Genomic DNA, 19433 nt, shown 5'->3' on the forward strand with positions numbered 1-19433 from the left:
TAAGGCTAAATACTAATAAATAAGGCTAAGTATCTTAAGGGACAGTTGAAAAATACTTTGAAGAGAGAGTTCAAGGGGGTGTAAAACCATTGAAAGGTAAACTGGTGGGCTCCACCCAGTCTGCTCAGGGATTCAACTCGGCGGGTCAGGGACGACTGCGTGTGGGAGAATCCACTCGTGGGGACCTCTCCCCTGGCGGTGACCCTCGGGCGCATTTCGTCAACGGCAGTACACCGCGACCAGCTCTAGGTTGGCTTGGAAAGGACCCGGAGCGAAGGTGGCTCTAAATGCTCGCTGCACCCTCTCTCGGGGCCCCTGCTCTCTGTGTGACTGTCGTCCAAGGCGGACTCCTCAGTGCGCCCCAAAGTCGCCAGTGCGGGGATCGGCTCATGTAAAAGGCGTGAGGGGTCTGCAGCGATGTTAACAACCCACCCGACCTGTTTTGACACACAGACAAAGGATAATAATATGCAACATTGTGATATAGATAAATGTCTCTTTTGCTTCACTCTGTCGCTGACAGACAGTCGCCAGCAAGCCTTAAATTTCCAAGAGCAGGAGACACAATCATGTTTATTTCCACTTGAATGGAGACAAATGATGTCCCCACAGTCAGGGAGGATGTCTGGGAGCTCCCCTCTACATGTTTAGTCCCTGGATACAAGTCATTTTCAGCTGTCAAGGTTTTACTTCAAGTTGAGTCAATTTTCATGACAGCTCTCTACTCCGCAGAGCCATCTGATTAATGTCCGTCCATGCGGAAAGAACCGTTATGCTGAGACCTGAAGGAGGAGGGGGATCATCACATATCCACACACACACACTCACTCACAAAATGTACTATACAGTAGGTCATGCAGGGTTAGCAGTGTGAACCCAGACCTTGTCCCGGCTCCCTATATGTCGCTGATCTTGTTCTTCAAACTGTGAGGGCTGAGCAGTGACAGATTTCTGCTGATGATGTTTGAGTTATCACCAATTTCCAATGCAAATGAACCATAACTCTGCCATGAAATCATAAAAAAGCTGCTTATAACTCCAGAACTTGCCTGAGAATCATCAGGTTTTTAATAGGGCTGTCAAAAAAAAAAACAATAACGTGTTAAGGCAAATTCATTTTAACGCCACTAATTTCATTAATGCAACTTGCAATCTTTAGGTTGTAGCGGGCTCAGTTTTAAATCTAGAGTGAAGATACTGGCATCATATGAAACTACAAAAACCGAAGGAATCCATTAATACCAACCATGTCATACTGTTTTGTCACATAGGAGGCTAAATAACGCTCCAAACTTATACTAAATTTTGGCAAGGAAAAACTTGTGTGAGTCATAGACATTTTCAAATGGGTCCCTTGACCTCTGACCTCAAGATATGTGAATGAAAATGGGTTCTATGGGTACCCACGAGTCTCCCCTTTACAGACATGCCCACTTTATGATAATAACGTGCAGTTTGGGGCAAGTCATAGTCAAGTCAGCACACTGACACACTGACAGCTGTTGTTGCCTGTTGGGCTGCAGTTTGCCATGTTATGATTTGAGCATATTGTTTATGCTAAATGCAGTACCTGTGAGGGTTTCTGGACAATATGTATCATTGTTTTGTGTTGTTAATTGATTTCCAGTAATAAATATATACAAATCTTTTGCATAAAACAAGCATATTTGCCGACTCCCTTGTTGATAAGAGAATTTCATACTTGACAAATCTCCCTTTAAGATACATTTTGAACAGATAACAAAATGTGGGATTAATTTGGAATTAATTTATGATAATTAATCACGATTAACTATGGACAATTATGCAATTAATCGCAATTAAATATTTTATTCGATTGACAGCCCTAGTTTTTAAGTTTTCTTGGGTATCAAAGTAATCCAGTGATATTTGTCTGTACATCCACGGTTGTCTCGATTTTCTCTGAGGCAAAGAGTAGTGGACTGAATCTGTCTTTATCTCTGGGTCTCTTTCTGACTTTCATCACGCACATTTATAAGCATCCACACTAAGTGTACACACACCTTAGGCTATGAACTCATCCCACCCAGACATCTGCACACACCCAGTAGAGTCTTTTATTTTACTCTTACTGACTAAATGTCCATGGCTAATGAATATTGATTGCTTGATTGCTGACTGTCATACTCTTCAGGGCAACTAAATCAAAACCAAAAACATTTCTTTAAAAGACTTTGAATATGATCCCTTTCCTGCCAACACACATCAGGCATCAGGCTTTAACTTCAAGTTAACTGACTTTTACATGAAATGAGTCGACAGAGTAGCATATTATTTTATGGGGAGACATTTGCTTGTTGCAGAAATAAACCTGTGATCTTTTGGTTATTAGGTTACTTTTCTGAAAAGAGAAGTTTTTTTATATAAACTGTATTCTTTTTTATTATTATTTTTACACAGTAAAAGAATTTCAGACTCATTTCAATCTTTATTGACTTGTAGGACCATACCTGTGTTTTTGCAAGTTTAAACCCAAAATCATGAATACTTTATACTGTATAATTGCTGACCATTTTCCGATGCATGGTGAAATTTCAGGGTTTTTTTATGTTTTTTTTCTCCTTTGTGAGGCAGCTGTTGGTTTCCATTCACCGCTTTGGTCCTTTTAAAATGGAGTTTTTATTTTATTTGTTATATTTTTGTTGACGTCACCAAGCTAAATTCGCCTTGCATATTCAGTCATGATGACTCATATCCCTCCATTGAATCTTTGCTGTCTTAGTCACTCCTGTTTATGTTTTCTTTCAGGATGGTACAGAGGATTCTCAACAAGGAAGCCAAATGTCAAGGTAAGAGAGGCTGAAAGCTTCTGCTCCTCTCAGACTGTTTGACTATTAGCACTTTCTTCCTCTTAAACTTTTGCTCTTGATTTCTCCATTCCTTCTTTTTCTTACCACATATGTGCTTCCCTTTCTTCCTGTCTCTCTCTCTGCTGTGGTGATGTTGAGAAATGGGTTATTTGTATCACCAACATCTCAGGCAGAAAGTAAAGAGAAAAAGTCTGCAGTTTATTTACATAAAGTCTCCTTCACATTACACATGCAGTCAAGCAAGTTTCTACTTCTCTCCATCTATTATCTTTGCACTCATTTTCTGGCAGAGTTTAAACTTCACACATTGGTAGATGATGGTAGAAATAGTTTATTTTTTACATAGTGATCAAATAGTGAAATCAGGCAACAACGCTTCTTATCCCCAGAGGCTGCATGTAGGAATCATGACCTCAGGATTTCAAAAAAAAAAATTGCAAAAACAACTACAAATGCTTAAGTTCAGCAGAGAAGTCGCTGTAATGAGCTACTTAAAGGGTAGGTCCATCTGTGTTCTGTTCCGTTTTATCAAATGGAAACGCCCACTCAGCCATTGCAGAAAGAAGTGACGTAGGTTCCCAAAGTAAGCTCATCAATAAGGTTAAGAAAAATGTGAATGCTTAGCATGAGCTCAGTCAAAGTTAGCTGTGCTAAGTTTGGTAATAGCTAAAAGGGTTGGTTCAGATTTTTTGAAGTGTGGTTGTATGTATAGTCCTGTGTTCTGTGAGGTAAAATGACTGTTTTGTGAATGGAGTCTGGTCTAGTCTTGAAGACCGCATATAGCGTCATCAGTTACTGTCGGAACGGGCTGTCTGACGGCGAGGTAAAACAGCTGTTCACGGGAGCAGCAGAAAAACGTATTTTAGACACATACAAAAAAACAATATCACTGTGTATGCTATATTTAGAATGTTTTCACCACTTTACCTCGCCATCAGACGGCCCTTTCCAATGGGGGACTGAAGCCGTTATATTGCTGTCTTCAAGACCAGACCAGACTCCATTCACAAAAACAGTCATTTTACCTCGAGGAACACAGGAGTGTCTGGTCTCCCGCTGCATCGATCGGTTACTTTGTTTGTATTATTGTGTAACTTTCGGATCCGAACTACCGTGGCGTCCCCACAGCAATACATTGCTTAGCTTCCATGCCGGGACTCCTGTCTGCTTTTCCAAACTGGGAGTGTGCCGACCGCCATCGAAGTCACTGTATGTAACGTTAATACAGTAATAGCAGCGTCGTCATGCAGAAACCTACGTAAGGTAACGTGAGAAAAAGTTTTTAGCAGGGCTTGGGGAAAATAGCAGTTTGGCACTAAAACATACATATTTTGACTAAAATTTGAATATTCAGAATTGAATAAGGAACACCACTGTGAAGCTACAGAGTGATATAAAAATCTAAGAAAAACTGGTATGTCATAACTGAGCCTGTAGTTGTTCAGATCCTCCTGATTGTAAGCATGTTTTTTAGTTTGTGATAACATCCTAAGCAGAAGACCTATGGTGTCTGATCCACAGCAGATAGCCTCAGTAACAAAAGTAACATGGTTTGTTATTTGATGGAACCCAGCGCAGCAGCACGTGGTCTGATCTTTCAATGCAAAACAGCCTGTGGCAGTTCGCATCTTGTTTAGATGCTCTGTACATCATAGTAACTAGGTGACATGACTGCTAAGAAGCATACAAATATGCCCTGTAGCTCCAGTTGATGAAATCCCACTGATGTCAGATGAAACCCATATATAAAGTCTTTCAAGAATGAAGGAATTACTACCAATTTCTAAATCCCTGACAAGTACTGTTTTGAAACTAAACAAAAGCTTTTTGAAGAGGTGTATTGATGCAATGGTTGTGAAACACCCTCAATACATAACTATATCCCCTTTTAAGGATGAAAAAACAAGAATTGACATGGTTTTGAGCCAACAACAACTACAGAAACGGGTTTGTTGTGACCAGACTCTGCAAAAGCAAACATGCTTCAATGCCGTGACAACTTAATATGCTGTTCAGTGAATTTAAGCATCAGCATCCAACAGAAGTGCTTATCAGCTAGTCGTGAGTGTCCACCAATTTTTATAATGCTCCGACAATCCGGCATTCACGCCCACCTCATGCAGCAAAGGCCAGGTGTGTGGAGGTGTGAAAGTTGGCAGGATTTGAATTTATCCCTTTTCTCGTGTACAGCCGAGTTCAACACTATGAATGCCTCCCAGAAGAGACTGTCTGAAAGTGTTCGTGTCTCGCCTTCTCTATGATGATCGGCCTTTCACTCCACCTTCGAGTGTGACCATAAGGAACGACTATAAACACGTCATACAAACCAGTAATTCTTTTTGAGCATACCCACGTCTTTAGAGCAGTGGTCCTTAATCTGTGAGGCTTGACAGGTGGCATGTGCGTGGCTGGAGGAAATGCGATGTGCAATTAATGTTTTGATGTCGGAATCTTTTTCAAGGCAGAACAGTGAAACAAATCAGCTATTTATACATCCACGGTAGCAATGGTGTTCATTCAGACAGGTGGTCTGTAGGTTTACAGAATAGACAGATATTTGCTATTTGACAAACTCCTTGTCGGGAGGAGATCAGGGTGGATAGGTGGTCCTTTTACCCAGGAGACCGGTGTTCGTGTGAAACCAGAAACTGTTGATTTATTTGTCACTTCCGTACTTAAGTAACGCCACTTTGGTAGTTATTTTAACCCAAACTGCGATCTTGTTTTGTTGCCTAAACCTAACCAAGTTTCTTTCCTGTGGAGACGGAAGTTTATTTTGAAAAGACTGTATGCATGTACAGTAATGTGTGGAAATTGGCACGTGTTGCTGGACATTCGTAGGATGATGAATAACTGTATCATAAGATATCATACAAACCGTTATATGAGGATACGTTGAACAGATTGGTATTTCATCCTGTGAACTGTTCACAAGCAGAACTGGAAAATGGATTAGGAGATGTAAATGCCATGCAACTCATGAAGCTACAAAAGTCCTTCTATTCAGGAGAATAAATTGACTCCTATTAGGTTTGAAATAGTAGATAAGTATTTGTCAAAATGTCTTCATTTCCCCTTAATAGTCTGTGCTTTTTAGAAGCAAAGACAAACCCAGAAGTTAACTTATCAGAGAACAGGTGTGGCTTTAAGTACTGCGGTGGATTTTTAAGTATTATAGGCTGCTACATCTGATGAACGCAGTGCAGTGTTATTAGGTAATCAGCATCTCTTAACAGGTTTTATTGGAGCAGCCTTCCTGACCCTGTGCTGGATATGACTCACACTAACGGCCTTGTATATCCATCTCTCTTTTTCAAGCAGCATGACTGGATCACAAGCTAACAGGCTTCTGGGTTTTTAGTCTTTAAAAAAAATAAATAACCTCTTTTGTGTTTTGTCCTGCTCTGTCCCATTGTCCTCTCTGCACCAGCCTTCTGTTTTATTTTACTTTGCTCCATCCTGCTCTGTGGCTCCGTAAGAGGCTTTACCGTTTAGCTTTACTATATCTAGAAAGTAGTGTCTGCTCTAGCTGTTGTGGATCACTGCTGGATGTTCTGTGCTGTAGATAGGAGAGGTATTAACATACAAGAGATCATCTGCTTGGGTTTTGTATTTCATTTTAGAAGGTGCGAGGTGATAAAGTAAAACAGAAACACCTCTGGTTTGGCTTGGAGATGGTTTTAAATGAGTTAGTTATTGAAGTGACATTTCATGTTTCTCATACAACTTGTCTCAGTCTTTTTGATATATAACTTGTAGACAGTCATGTTGAAACTCACTACCCATTCTCACTCACTGCTTTACCTTTCAGCAACGAGGAAGTGCTACGGCTCTGTTGTTTTGTCTTTTAACTTCCTGTCTGCATCGGAAGTAGGAATGTGTCACGTTGTGTAGATTGACATCTGCAGCTGTGATCACCTTGCACCTACATTTTAGCAAATATTTGATCAGCTTTTTAATACAATGTACAGCGTGAAGTACTGACAGAGCTGAAGAAATGAAGAGACTTGGGGGAAAACATATTCGGACGGACCTCAATTTCAGCAGATTTCATTGCTATAACACAAAGTAAGCCAGTTGAGCTAGGTGTAAGATAGTTAACGCCATACCTCATTTTGCGCCATGCTTTGTCTTTTTTAATCCAAAATCTGTAGGGAATGTGTTGATGTCAGGTCAGAATTCTCCCTCAAAAATGTGGACATGTGTTCCCAACCTTGAGAAAGGTATAGCAGGATGTGTTAACTGATCAGGACCGAGACTTTGGACTTGTATTTACTGTAGCCAGCAGTAGTGACCGGGAGTTAAAATATATAACCAGAAATGGAACAAATGTGCGCGTTGCATAAGGTCAATAGTGATGCTTGGCTCCTCAGCTGTTGAAGAAATGAGAACCATGAAGTATCAATCCAGATGTGATTGTGTGGCAAAAACAATGCTTAAAACTCAGACATTTGTGTTTTCAGTTGTAAAGCATCTCCCGGATATGTTAAGTTACGGGGTTGATCAACAATGACAATGTATTCTTTGACATGATAGAAAGCTATCAACTATATATATTGAGATAGCTATTCTCTAAGTATCTCTGGATGAATCAGGTCTTTGTGTAGGCAACGTTGCAAAGCATTGAGCAGGACTGCTTTATGGTGATGTTGCATTTACAGGAATCAGTGTGAAGAGGTACCCTGATTTGTTAATTCTATTTTGCTGGTCTGACCAAAACCTGAGATTCCCCTCAAGATATTTTATGACAGTATATAACAGCTTCTCAGTTGAGATCCCAGACATTTTTTATAACGTGATATATTTACAGTATCACTGCCATTATATAAAAGAGGATTGCATCCACATAGTCCTCCTCTATGGCAGAACAATCTAGAGCTGGCTGTGTGGTACTACTACGTGATATATGAACACAGTGCACTGGGTTAACAGGATGCTCCAGAGCCTCTGAGACATGGGAAATTAGGACAATTCATCATGTTGCTGTAGGGACTCTGTGGTCTTCTAAAGGCCAGCTGAATAAAGCTTTTAACATATACTGGGTCTCATGCAGCAACATATCTTCAATTTCTCTTGTGTTTTCTCTTAATTTCCTGTTAAGAGAATAAATAAAAGAAGTCAACTTCAGATTCACCAAACATTTTTTTAACCATCCAAATCTACTCAAACAAGCAGTGGAGTAGTAACGTTATAAAGCTTAGAGAGCCAGAGTTAATGAATAACATTTCTCAACTTAATGCTTCATCCACACACACTCTTATCACAGCGAAGGAAAGGACATTGCTATCGCCATTTTCTGTGTAGTAGTGTAGCATTGAAGCATGGTGGAATTAGCCAGCTAACTCGCGGACAGCCATGCCATTGTTCCAACGGCCCATTATTCCTTAACCCCAATAGTCCGAAAAATGTCACGACAGCCGTAACTAGTCTCACTCCTCATGCCTAAACCTAACCAACCAATCCAGCCAACGAAGGCATTCAAGGCAAAGAGATGGACATGACCTGAACGTTTGATGATGTCATTCTGCATAATAATTAGCCATGTGCTTCTGTTTGTTGCATGGGGAGTGTGTATTTTTGGAGCAATGGGATTTCAGAACAATGGGCAGTTCCCTGGACGGCTGGCTAGTTAGCTAGCTTGCTTATTCCGCCATGTTTTAATGCTACGCTGTCCGTTCTCTTCGCAGCGAGCTGCAACCACACTTTACTATACGGCCCCACTGACGTGGGTTCTGTTGTCACCATAACAGCTAACAACAATCGCCAAAACCGTTCAATGTCCATTCTACTCCTGATCTATTTCTATAGTTTAGACATACAGACTGCTACTTATATGAAATGGAATATCTTACACACAACTGTACAATATTTTAAAAATGGTACCAGTTTACATAATATGTGAGTCAAAACATTCCTCAGGCAGCATGTAAGCTGGTACGTTTTAAATAAGAGTAAGATGTCATACACAGTTAAGGTTGACTGTGGAAAAAATGCTAGCTTGCAAATGAAAATCAGATCTTGTTGAGAGCTTCCAAGGCTACACCTCCAGAGAAAACCTTGACTTATAGTGGACTAGCAGAACAGCTTGGCCGTGGGCGGCGCACTGCCATTCATTTCTGTAGGTTACAGCAAGGGCAATGGAATGCAGCACAGCAGGGATAATAAGACAGAAAAAGTTGAAGCTCTGGCTTCCTCATGCAAATCAGATATCGGGGATCTTGAGAGCTCTGCGGTAGAGAGCACTCTTTAACAAAGAGAGCTCAGCTTCACTGGTAGCAAGACAGAAAGTCTATTTCACTTGTATTAATACAGCAACTGAAGCCCAAAGGAGCCAAACAGACATGTCACGATTCAACACCATGAGCTTTTAAATCTCTGTTCCTATTATTACTGAACTTTAGATGGATCAAAGGCCACAGAATCTTGCCATTCTTCACTGTTTCTTTCAGAAGCGGAGTAACAGAAAAGGCTGTTAAAGAACATCTGTGAACTGTTTGGTTTGAGACATCAGTTGCATGATCTCTCATTATTATTGTGATAGAATCTGAATTTTGTTGTACACTGAAACCTGCTTAAGAACAGCTGTTGCATAGTAACTACATGGACACTGTGTAAACAGGAGATTTAACAACATGGTTGAGGAAAATGTGTTTATTATGTAAAGTCTCGTCTGTCTGCACATGTGATCGAGCTCCAGTCAGCTACTTTACTGCACAGAGGAAGAATTTACAAGAAGGTTCCTCTGTCTTTCTGGATGTTCAAAAGAAAGGAAGCATACTGTAAACTCCTAACTTAATTAAGAATTCAAATATGTTATTTCCATGACCTAGGAAAGTTCAATCAATATATGTGAACATGAGCTATTCTCAGAAATCAGACCCACCTACAGTATTTACAGCCTTGCCACCCCTGAAATTTTTTTTTTTTTCCCCACTCAGTCCTTGCTTGCTAACATTACACCCCGGCTCCCAAAGTAGTAATAACACAGTGTAAAAATACTCTACACAATACTCTGTTTTCAGCTTCAGACGATAGGAATAACCTGTCTGAATTTTGAAAATGGGCGTAGTTCCCCATTAAAGAGACAGTGTGTAGGGTGCGTGCGTGTGTGTGTGTGTGTGTGTGTGTGTGTGTGTGTGTGTGTGTGTGTGTGTGTGTGTGTGTGTGTGTGTGTGTGTGTGTGTGTGTGTGTGTGTGTGTGTGTGTGTGTGTGTGTGTGTGTGTGTGTGCGTGCGTGCGTGCGTGCGTGTGTTAGTCCAGCAGGTGCAAATGTGTGTGATTGTGTCATGTGGAAACATACAACATATAATTCTGCCCATGTGCATGCTACAGAATGCCTCCACATGTTTGCATGCGTTCTTGTGTGTCTAAATGCGAGAGTGTATGTGCGCTGCCTCTCTCTCTCCCAGCAGCGAGGCTTCATCCCAATCCTGTCAGTTCCACCCTAATCACCTGGTTTCTCTACAATACGCTCGCTGGTCGAAGCGAATCGCTATGTCTCCCTCAGGAAACACCTTCCTGCTCTGACTCGTCTCTAATCCAGCAGCACTATAGAGAACTTCACACTTTGAGGTTCATCAGCGTTCAGATTACTCTGACCATCGGGGCCACAGAGAGGGCAGCTCACAGTCAGTCTGAAAGCTCCGATCACGGAGTTGTTTGCATTGAACTGTGAGAGAGTTATAGGAACCGGTCCAGTACAAACTACGGCTCCATAGAGATCATTTAACCAGGGCTGTCAATTGCAAATAATTGCATGATTGTCCATAGTTAATTGTGATTAATCGCAAACTAATCGCACATTTTTATCTGTTCAAAATGTACCTTAAAGGGAGATTATTTAATACTCCTATATACATGGGAGTGGGCAAATGTGTTGCTTTATGCAAATTAATGTATATATTTATTATTGGAAATCAATTAACAACACAAAACAATGACAAATATTGTCCAGAAACTTAACAGGCAACAACAGCTGTCAGTGTGTCAGTGGGGAGGGGGAGACTCGTGGGTACCCAAAGAACCCATTTTCATTCACATGTCTTGAGGTCAGAGGTCAAGGGACCACTTTGGACCACTTTGTTGCAAAAATATGTTAAGTTCACCCATATTTTGTAGGGAATCTCAGTTGTTTGCGATATTAACTGCTAACATAAGACTGTGTTAATAACAGGTTTAGTTTATCTGGGTGTGCCAACCTTTATTAATTTGTCTCTATAAACTACACTGACTGTTAAGTTAACCTGTGCTCAATCAACAAAGGTTTGGGCTTTCTGTATATTTTGCACTCAATTGGGGCGGCTGTGGATCAGAGGTAGAGCGGTTGGATCCCCGGCTCCTCCGGTCACATGTCAAAGTGTCCCTGAGCAAGATATTTAACCCCAAATTGCTCCCGAAGGCTGTGCCATCGGTGTGTGAATGAGTACTTAGTTTAGATCCTGACGGGCAGGTTGGCACCTTGCATGGCAGCCATCAGTGTGTGAATGTGTGTGTGAATGGGTGAATGCTGGCATGTAGTGTAAAGCGCTTTGTGTGGTCGGAAGACTAGAAAGGCGCTATATAAATGCAAGTCCATTTACCATTAACCAAGTCCAATGAATCTGTGTGTAACACTCGTAATATGTGGGATATTGTCCATTTTTGGACATATACATTTATGTCTGAATAACACTGCTGCCATATGGAGTAGCTCTGCTTTAAAGTAAAGACTGATATGACATTTCTCATCAGTTCCTTTCTAAACTGGTAAAGTTCAGCTAGCAAAGGTCTCCAGAGATGTTTGGTATACTCCACGCTGACCTTTGATTATAATGCATGAGTTTCTCTTTAGAATAAAGGCAGCAGAAGGGCTGGCTGCCCAGATAGTGGAGAATCCCTGAAGACACTGTGTGTGTTTGTGTTTGACTTCATGTGTGTACTGTAAGAGGATACACTGTTGGCATTTAGGGACATTTAGCTGTGTGTTTTGTTGGTAGTTGTAATTAGTTGTGATATACGTTTATAATCCTTAGCGTCTTTTTAGATCAGAAAGAAACATTTTTAAAAAGGTCAAATGTTCCAGCCCAGTCACACCAAAAGGCTTATAAATGCCACGATAATGCGTAAGGCGTTTAGCGTGCAATAAGTACGCCTCTCTGCTTATTATTCCTTTCTAATATTGCAAATCATATCGCAATTACAAAATCAGTCAAAATAATCACAATTAGATGTTTTTTCAAAATCTTGCAGCCCTACATGTAACAAGCGGAAATTGACACGTGCGTCACGTGTTGCTGGACATTTGTAGGAAAACACACGGAAAATGAGAAATAACTTTTCGTAAGATATGATATGAGCCGTTGTATGAGGATACGTTGGTCTGTCGCGTGTGTGCGTGTAACTGGCTCTGTGTGCATCAGTGGTCACTGATGCACACAGAGCATCTCCCACAGCAGGGCAGTGAAGGGCGTTGTGTTTGTGTGTGAGGTGACTTCTCATCTATTCTGCCAAAGTGAACGCACACCTGTCTGCCAACTGCTCTGAGCCAGGTGCAAATACACACACGAACACACACACACACACACACATTCAGCAAGAAGTGGCCATAGTCTTTCCCAATGACATCCAGTTTAAATGTGTGTGTGCTTGGCTCACTTCAGCTTGCCCAGTCACCTTCCAGCAGAGATTAGACCAATCAGAGGAGAGTGTCAGCAGCAAAGAACACAAACACACACATACATGTACACACACACGTACACACACACACACATATATAATGAGTGGGGCCTTTGGGACTGTGGTCGCTGTGCATTAGTCACGGTCATCAGTCCATTTAAACATGGGTCAGCACGGTTTGGCTCACTTCTCTCATATTCTGCTGCTCTCTACTAGAGCCTAACTCTGATATCAACATCAACTGTAGTCACGCCATCTATTATAGGCTTCTCCATAAAATAGATTTAGCTTCATATATTTAAGACTATTGAGTATGATCTGAAAATATTTAGATTGCATGGTATCTGTTTTATTGCTCTTTCTGGCACACTCTGGTAAGCACAACTAAAATCATTCAGAATCTATATTCAAGTCCAAAAGAAACAAAATGATTTTTTATTATTATTATTTAAGACGTTTTAGCTATGCTTGATATCTCAGCTGCTTCTACACTATACAGAGTTTCAGTCCAACTAATTTGAAATAAAATAAATATCCACTTATACTGCGGGGAAGTCATTCTCAAAGTGAGAAGATATTAACCTCTTATGTTTTTGCACTAATTATTCTGAAATATTTGCAGGACGGTGTTGTAGAAAACGCAGTGAGTTGCACGCCTCCATGAATAAATAAAGTACAGGGTTTTAATTGTGGATTATTACTCTTATTTACAAATCGGCACACGCTTCTTTTCTATCTAAAATAAATATAAATGACATTTATAATGAAAAGAAATGAGCTTTGTGAAAGGCAAACTCGATGTAGAAAGAAAGGGCTGGCAGCAGCAGCAACAGAAACGCTGCCAGTGTGGACACCACACGCGTGAGATACGCAGTAGTTCAGCGAGGTAGCCGTCACTCACTGCTCAGTGTGGCAGTGTGGCAGTGTTTCCCAGTCGTAATGCAGGTGTTTGGGATTTTAAAAAACAATCTGACCCTTTGTAAAGGATAGGAGGCACTAATCTACAATTATTCTCAAGGATCTCTTCAGTTACCTTGTAAAAAGAACAACTGAAGAATGTTCAATTTGTACTATACGCTGTCCTAATAATCACTAAAACATTTCTATACAGTAGTTTCCCTCTGTCCTACATTTACTCTTTACATAACGTGTACAATATGTTGTGTATTTCTGTACTTTAGTTGTCAGTATGGAAAAAGGAACGTTTCTAGTATGATTGAGTGGCAGGAGAGTTGAGTGACTTTGGGTAATCTCTGGATGTCTTCTTTCATGTCTCTTGGTAGTCTCTTGCCACACTGTATTGTATGCTGGCAACAGGTGTGAGTTTGGCCATTTGTTTTTGTGTTGTTGTCTTTGCCTTCACCATTTGTCTGCTCTGCATTCAGCTGATACAGGTAACACACTCTTAGTATCAGCACTATACTGTTCATGCACTTCTCTTGATGAACAGCATTACAAGCACTGAATACAAAGGAGGATCAAAGAAATGGAGCACTGAAAATCCTCCTGTATCTCAGGTTGGACTTCTGAAAGCAAACTGTTGAAAGGAAAAAAAAAAAAAGATGAAGAGGCAGGTAGAAAGGAAATATATTTGGGTTTTATCACTCTGCAATGGCGAGCTCCTCACCGCTGCCACAAACAGTGGGCATAAAAGGCTTCTCTCTGCAGGGAACAGTGAGTGGGGATTTCACATGGCACAATACAAATACCGTATGGTTTAGACTGTCTGGGTCAGTAAGTGTGTGTCCCAGTGTGTTTTGTATGTAATCTAGAAACAGACAAAGGATCTATTCAAACTCAGACTGAACAGAAGATGAAGAAATAGAAGTCTGCAGACTGTTGTTGACACCTCCTGTACGGAAGACATGTAAGACAGAGGCTGCGGTGTATAAAACAACACTTTAACATCAAACATCTCCACAGAGATGTTGGAGAGCTGAAGTGCAGTTTGTTCTGAGTGAGAATCTGAGTATAGAAATTGAAAATGTTGACGTCTCAGAGCCAGCAGTCCATTGGTCTCTGTAATTTTAGCTCTTTGATCTGAGCGTGAAACACAGCCTGGAATGATGCTTATATTCATTCATTTTACTTATGCTATCCTCACTACCATATTGGATCCAATTTTAGATGCCGAAACAACCCATAATGCAACACTCTCTGTAGGAGCTGGCACCCTCTCCATTCAAAAAAAGATCTGACAGTGTGAACTCATAAATGTAGTTCTCGAATATAAGACACATTTTCTTGTGGTTTGTAGTTGATTGATGACACTGGAGTTTGTCTGAGATGTTGTATGTAAAGTTAATGTCCTTCACTGGAGACAACATACATAATGCGGGCATTTAAACAGGCTCAGCGGAACAACAACTTACAACAATAGAAGTGAAACAGTGTCCTGACCTGCATTCAGGGAGACATTTCAGTCCAAACTGTAACAAAATGTCCTGAAAACCAGCAGGAAAGATGCAGGTACAAAACGGATTAATTATTTATTCTGACACAGAGCATGTTTGTGTTTTGGACATGGCTGTCAGTTCTTATAACTATGAAACATGACTAGATGTGCAACCCTGTAGGGATGGAAAAAAATTGAATCACCTATGTGTTTCGAAAAAAAATTTACGATTTTGAAATAGATTTTTTAATTGCAGAATCAATTTATATGTGCTTCATTTGAGTCTATGCGGAGGTAGAAGGAAGTTACCGCTTTTATTGTTGCAGTCTGAGTAACGTGAGGTCATCTCCATTCGTATCCGTCAACCAAAACAAACCACAGCGAGCCGAGACAACAAAACAGAAAACGGCGGAGGGTCCACATGGGTGCGACCTGCATCCTCACATGTTAAATCCAAAGTGGTAAACACTACACATACAGTCAAGTATGGAAACACTTTGGGTTTCACACATTGCCAGGAAAAGCAGAGCTAGACATCATCAGCATGCTAACTCTGTCATGGACAGGAAACGTTGTTGTATTGCGGTACCCTGCAGTCAAGCCTGCCGTCGCTCTCATCTATGTGGTCAAATCAGCCGACGCTTTAATTGTAGAGCACCCACATACTGACATTTATGTTAAATGCTTTCAAACGGTCCGGATGGAGCTGACCATGGATGTATAAAGAGAACGGAGCTGACGGGAGAGCTAGCGACGGACTTGACGAAGTTAGTGGAAGTATACATGTGTGACTACATCCTGTTTTCAAAATAAAGGGTTAACAAAGGGAACTGTATATACAAAATACATATATAGAAGTAAGATTGATCAGATTATATTCACCAGAAGTATAAAACATTACATGTCCCTTGTAAATTGAAAAAGAATATACCTCTCAATTGTGAGGGAAATGTCTTTATTCTTTATTTTTGGGTTGCTGGGAAAAATGTAATAAATAATTCCTGATAATGACTGATATAATTGACTTCAAGACATCTCTGACTACACACATGCTGAAAATCAAACATTTTTACACTATCAATTCAGAGATTTTCCAAAGTAAAAGTCCCTAGAAGTGTATGATTCAATTCTTTCCCATGGCTTAGTGATAAAAAACAAAAATTGAAATAAATCATAACATCAAATCGCAATGCTTGTAGAATTGCAATACATATCAAATCGATGATAGTATCGAATCAGGAGGTAAGTGTATCGTCCCTGCCTTACAGCCCTGTCTCCTACAAAATTACATTCCCATAGAGTTAAACTGCATTCTCAATTATGTTTCCAGGGTTGATGTATTTTCTCATGGATTACAGTCGCAGTTTTAAACACGTGATTAACGTGAATTTAAACAAAACAAAACAAAAACACACAAAATTACTTAGTTATGTTTTAGGCAAAAATGTATTTGGCTTAAATAAGGACATTTGCTACATTATGAAGTTACAGACGTAAATTAAGATAAGTCAGCATTGACTTTTTGTTTCACACGGGACACAAACAGCAGTCTCCTGAGTGGAAGTCTTGTGTTTGTTTGACCCGTCCACGGCGACCTCCTCCCTACACGGACTTACGCAGACTATGATTAGAAAGATATTTGTGATTCGTCAGAAACAAACGTAATCAGAGAGAAAATACGCTTCTCTCGAAAACATAGTTGACAACGCATTTTTGTTGTATGGGAACGTCATGTTTAGGAGACAAGGCTGAGATGTGAACAGTCTTCCAAAAATATCATCCAGAAACAGTCAATTTAAATCTAACAGTACAGCCTGCAGTGTGAAAAACAGCATTACATAAAGAGAGAACAGAATATGCATATATTCATTATGGCTCTCCTTGCAATGGAAATGTCTCCCTCTCAGACCATTTAGAAAAAACGCTCATTGTTGAAGAATCAAACGGCAACAAAGGAGGAAGTTGAACAGTTCTGCAGTTGTGATGTAATCACCGTTATTTTATCATCCCAGCCGAGTCAGAACCACTGTGTGAAATTATAGACCAGACTACATTATGATGCTGCATGGAGCTGTATGTGGGAATGACACAATCCTTTTTCTTGCTTGCAACGAGGACAATGAGCAGAGCAGAATGCAACAGAAGAGCTCAGACTAGAGAATAGATGGGAGGGTTAGAAGATAAAGTCCTTGAGGACAATAGAAGGATGAAACAGAAGAAGAAAGAAAGGTAAAAGAGAAGACAGGAGAGTGAAGCGCAGCTGCATTCAGCTTGTCACAAGAGTGACTGGAATACAATGAGTGACAGTTTATCAAAAGCTCATCAGCAGGTGTGATAAGATTGAAACAAAAGAGAGTGAAATTACTGTACAGCAGTAAAACGGAGGCGCGAGCACGGCAAATAAAAGAATGTGCTAATAAGAAAAATCAGGGATAGGAGGAAGAAACATTAGAAGGGGCTAAAGGCTATGATGACCTCTGACCTTTCTGAAATGTGAGGAAAACAGCGAGAACACAGAGGGATATTTTAGTCATAAAAAAAACATTTCTTCTGCAGCACTTAACACGCCGACCTCCGTGTGTGTTGATAAGCGATGAGCCGGGAGATCTACTGTATCTCACCCACTGAAGCTAGAGGTCATGTTGAGATGAGTACGCTAAATGAGCTAAAGAAGGAGAAACCGACACATTAAGCACGGTGCAATCTGCTACTGTTTCAACTACGACATGAACTGTTGTGCAGTGTTTGATAGCTGTGTGCTCCACTGACTTGGATAAGAGCTCAAAAGTGCTTTAAGCTCAATATGGCAATATTTAAAGTGTTTTTTAATATGATATGGCCTTAATTCTCTACCATGACTAAGTGGTCACCGCCCACTGTCTTTATAAGTAGAGATCAGCAAGGACTCTCTCCCACTCCATGCTGCGCTGTGACTTTTTGTTCCCTTCACAGACGATGCCCTGCTACTGAACTAAAACAGTGTTTTTAATACCTCACTACTGCCTCTCACTTTTAAGATTAAACACAAACCCTTCCAGTGTGTCCTGCATGTAGAGACTTAAGTATTTGAGTTCATTTCAAGCACCGTGTGTTCTTAAACCCAGTTCTACCTGTCTGATGTAAAATGTCACATAAACACTGTAACTAATCAGCGATATTTGAGCTGCCGGTTTTCTGAAATCACCTCGTCAAATTAAGGCAGCATTTATGTCAAATCTGTCCCTGTCCCGAAACGGAAACCATCTTTGGACACATAATTTTGTGGAGATTTGATGTGCTTTGGCTGTTTGGTGAATGCCCAATTTCGCTTAAATGACACGCACTCTTCAGATTTGGTTGACTTGACTGTCTGTTATACATCTACAGTGAATTTCCAGTTGGCAAGATTCACCACATTTTATGTCGCTGTCCAATCAGTGTTGATGGTAAATGTAGTCGATTGACGCAATAAACTCCTCAGTGTGCTATATTGACCCAGAAAAGCTGAGTTCTTCTAAATCTGTTGTTCTTCCTGCATCTAGCGCCCTCATTTGATGTGACAGTGACATAGTTGGATGGAAGGAAGAACTACAGGCTGCTGTTTCAGCTTAGATTTATCTGGGTAGCCAGGGCGTCATACTCTAGATGCAACTCAAAAACAGGACCTCCTTGTTCTCTTTGCTTATATTGGAAACTAGCTACGTTTCCAACAGCGAAAACGGCATCCCACAATATGAGTGCAGAGGATGTTCCGGACAAGGACACATTTTACAGTGTTTTGGCTGACTCAGATATTCAAGCCAGAGTGTACAGCCGAAGAAATGCAGCAGCGTGAGGCTGCGGAGTGAGGCCGAGGCTGCGGAGTGAGGCCGAGGCTGCGGAGAGAGGCCGAGGCAGCGAAGCGAGGCCGAGGCTGCGGCTGTATTAGCCGTGCAATGGCCGACGGGGCACCTCCAGGTGTCAGAAACTGGCGTGCAATGCATCCTGGTACATGTAAGCACTGCCGGCATGGTTACATGAGCAGGAGAACTCAGCTTTCTGCGTCAATATAACACACACGGAGGAATTTATTGCTTCATTTGATTACATTTAGCATTAACTATGATCATTGGCCATCCACATAAAGGTGGTGAATCATCCTTTTAAACTAAGACTCCCACTCATACTGAAGGTATCTTGTTTTCAGGATATTTTCTTTATCTAGACAAAGTTGACTGAGCATGTATAAAAGCTTTTTGTGCCATCTTATGTAACTTCTGCACATTTACAAACTTTCTGAGAGTAGTTGCTGAAGAGATGAACAACCTTTTGTACTGATTTTTCCCACAAGCCTGACCTCTATGCTGCCTCTGGGTTACTTAATGTATTTCACATGCCATTTTTAGCATTTATAGATATAGTATTTTAACTCTGACTCCCTCTGCCTGTACAGATGATCTGACCCTTAACTACCTTTACCTCCAACAGCTCATCGGCAACTTGTTGTTGGACAAATTCCATGTGTCAAGTCATAATGAAATTATAAAGTATTCAAAAATAATCACTGTTCAGTGAATTATCCAGCAACTGTCATT

The 19433-nt window shown here is 40.7% G+C and overlaps 1 protein-coding gene across 14 annotated transcripts in view; it reads left to right on the plus strand.

Annotated features, from left to right (window-relative positions):
• The window catches only part of LOC141768708 (dedicator of cytokinesis protein 3-like), a 239196-nt gene that overhangs the window by 107093 nt on the left and 112670 nt on the right, over positions 1 to 19433 (plus strand). For all 14 annotated transcript variants that reach the window (XM_074637029.1, XM_074637073.1, XM_074637051.1 and 11 more), the window contains exon 3: positions 2770 to 2810. In XM_074637029.1, the coding sequence (XP_074493130.1) occupies positions 2770 to 2810 (41 nt within the window). The remainder of the gene's footprint in view (positions 1 to 2769; positions 2811 to 19433) is intronic.

This window comes from Sebastes fasciatus, chromosome 1 (genome assembly GCF_043250625.1).
Source record: "Sebastes fasciatus isolate fSebFas1 chromosome 1, fSebFas1.pri, whole genome shotgun sequence".
NCBI lineage: Eukaryota > Metazoa > Chordata > Actinopteri > Perciformes > Sebastidae > Sebastes > Sebastes fasciatus.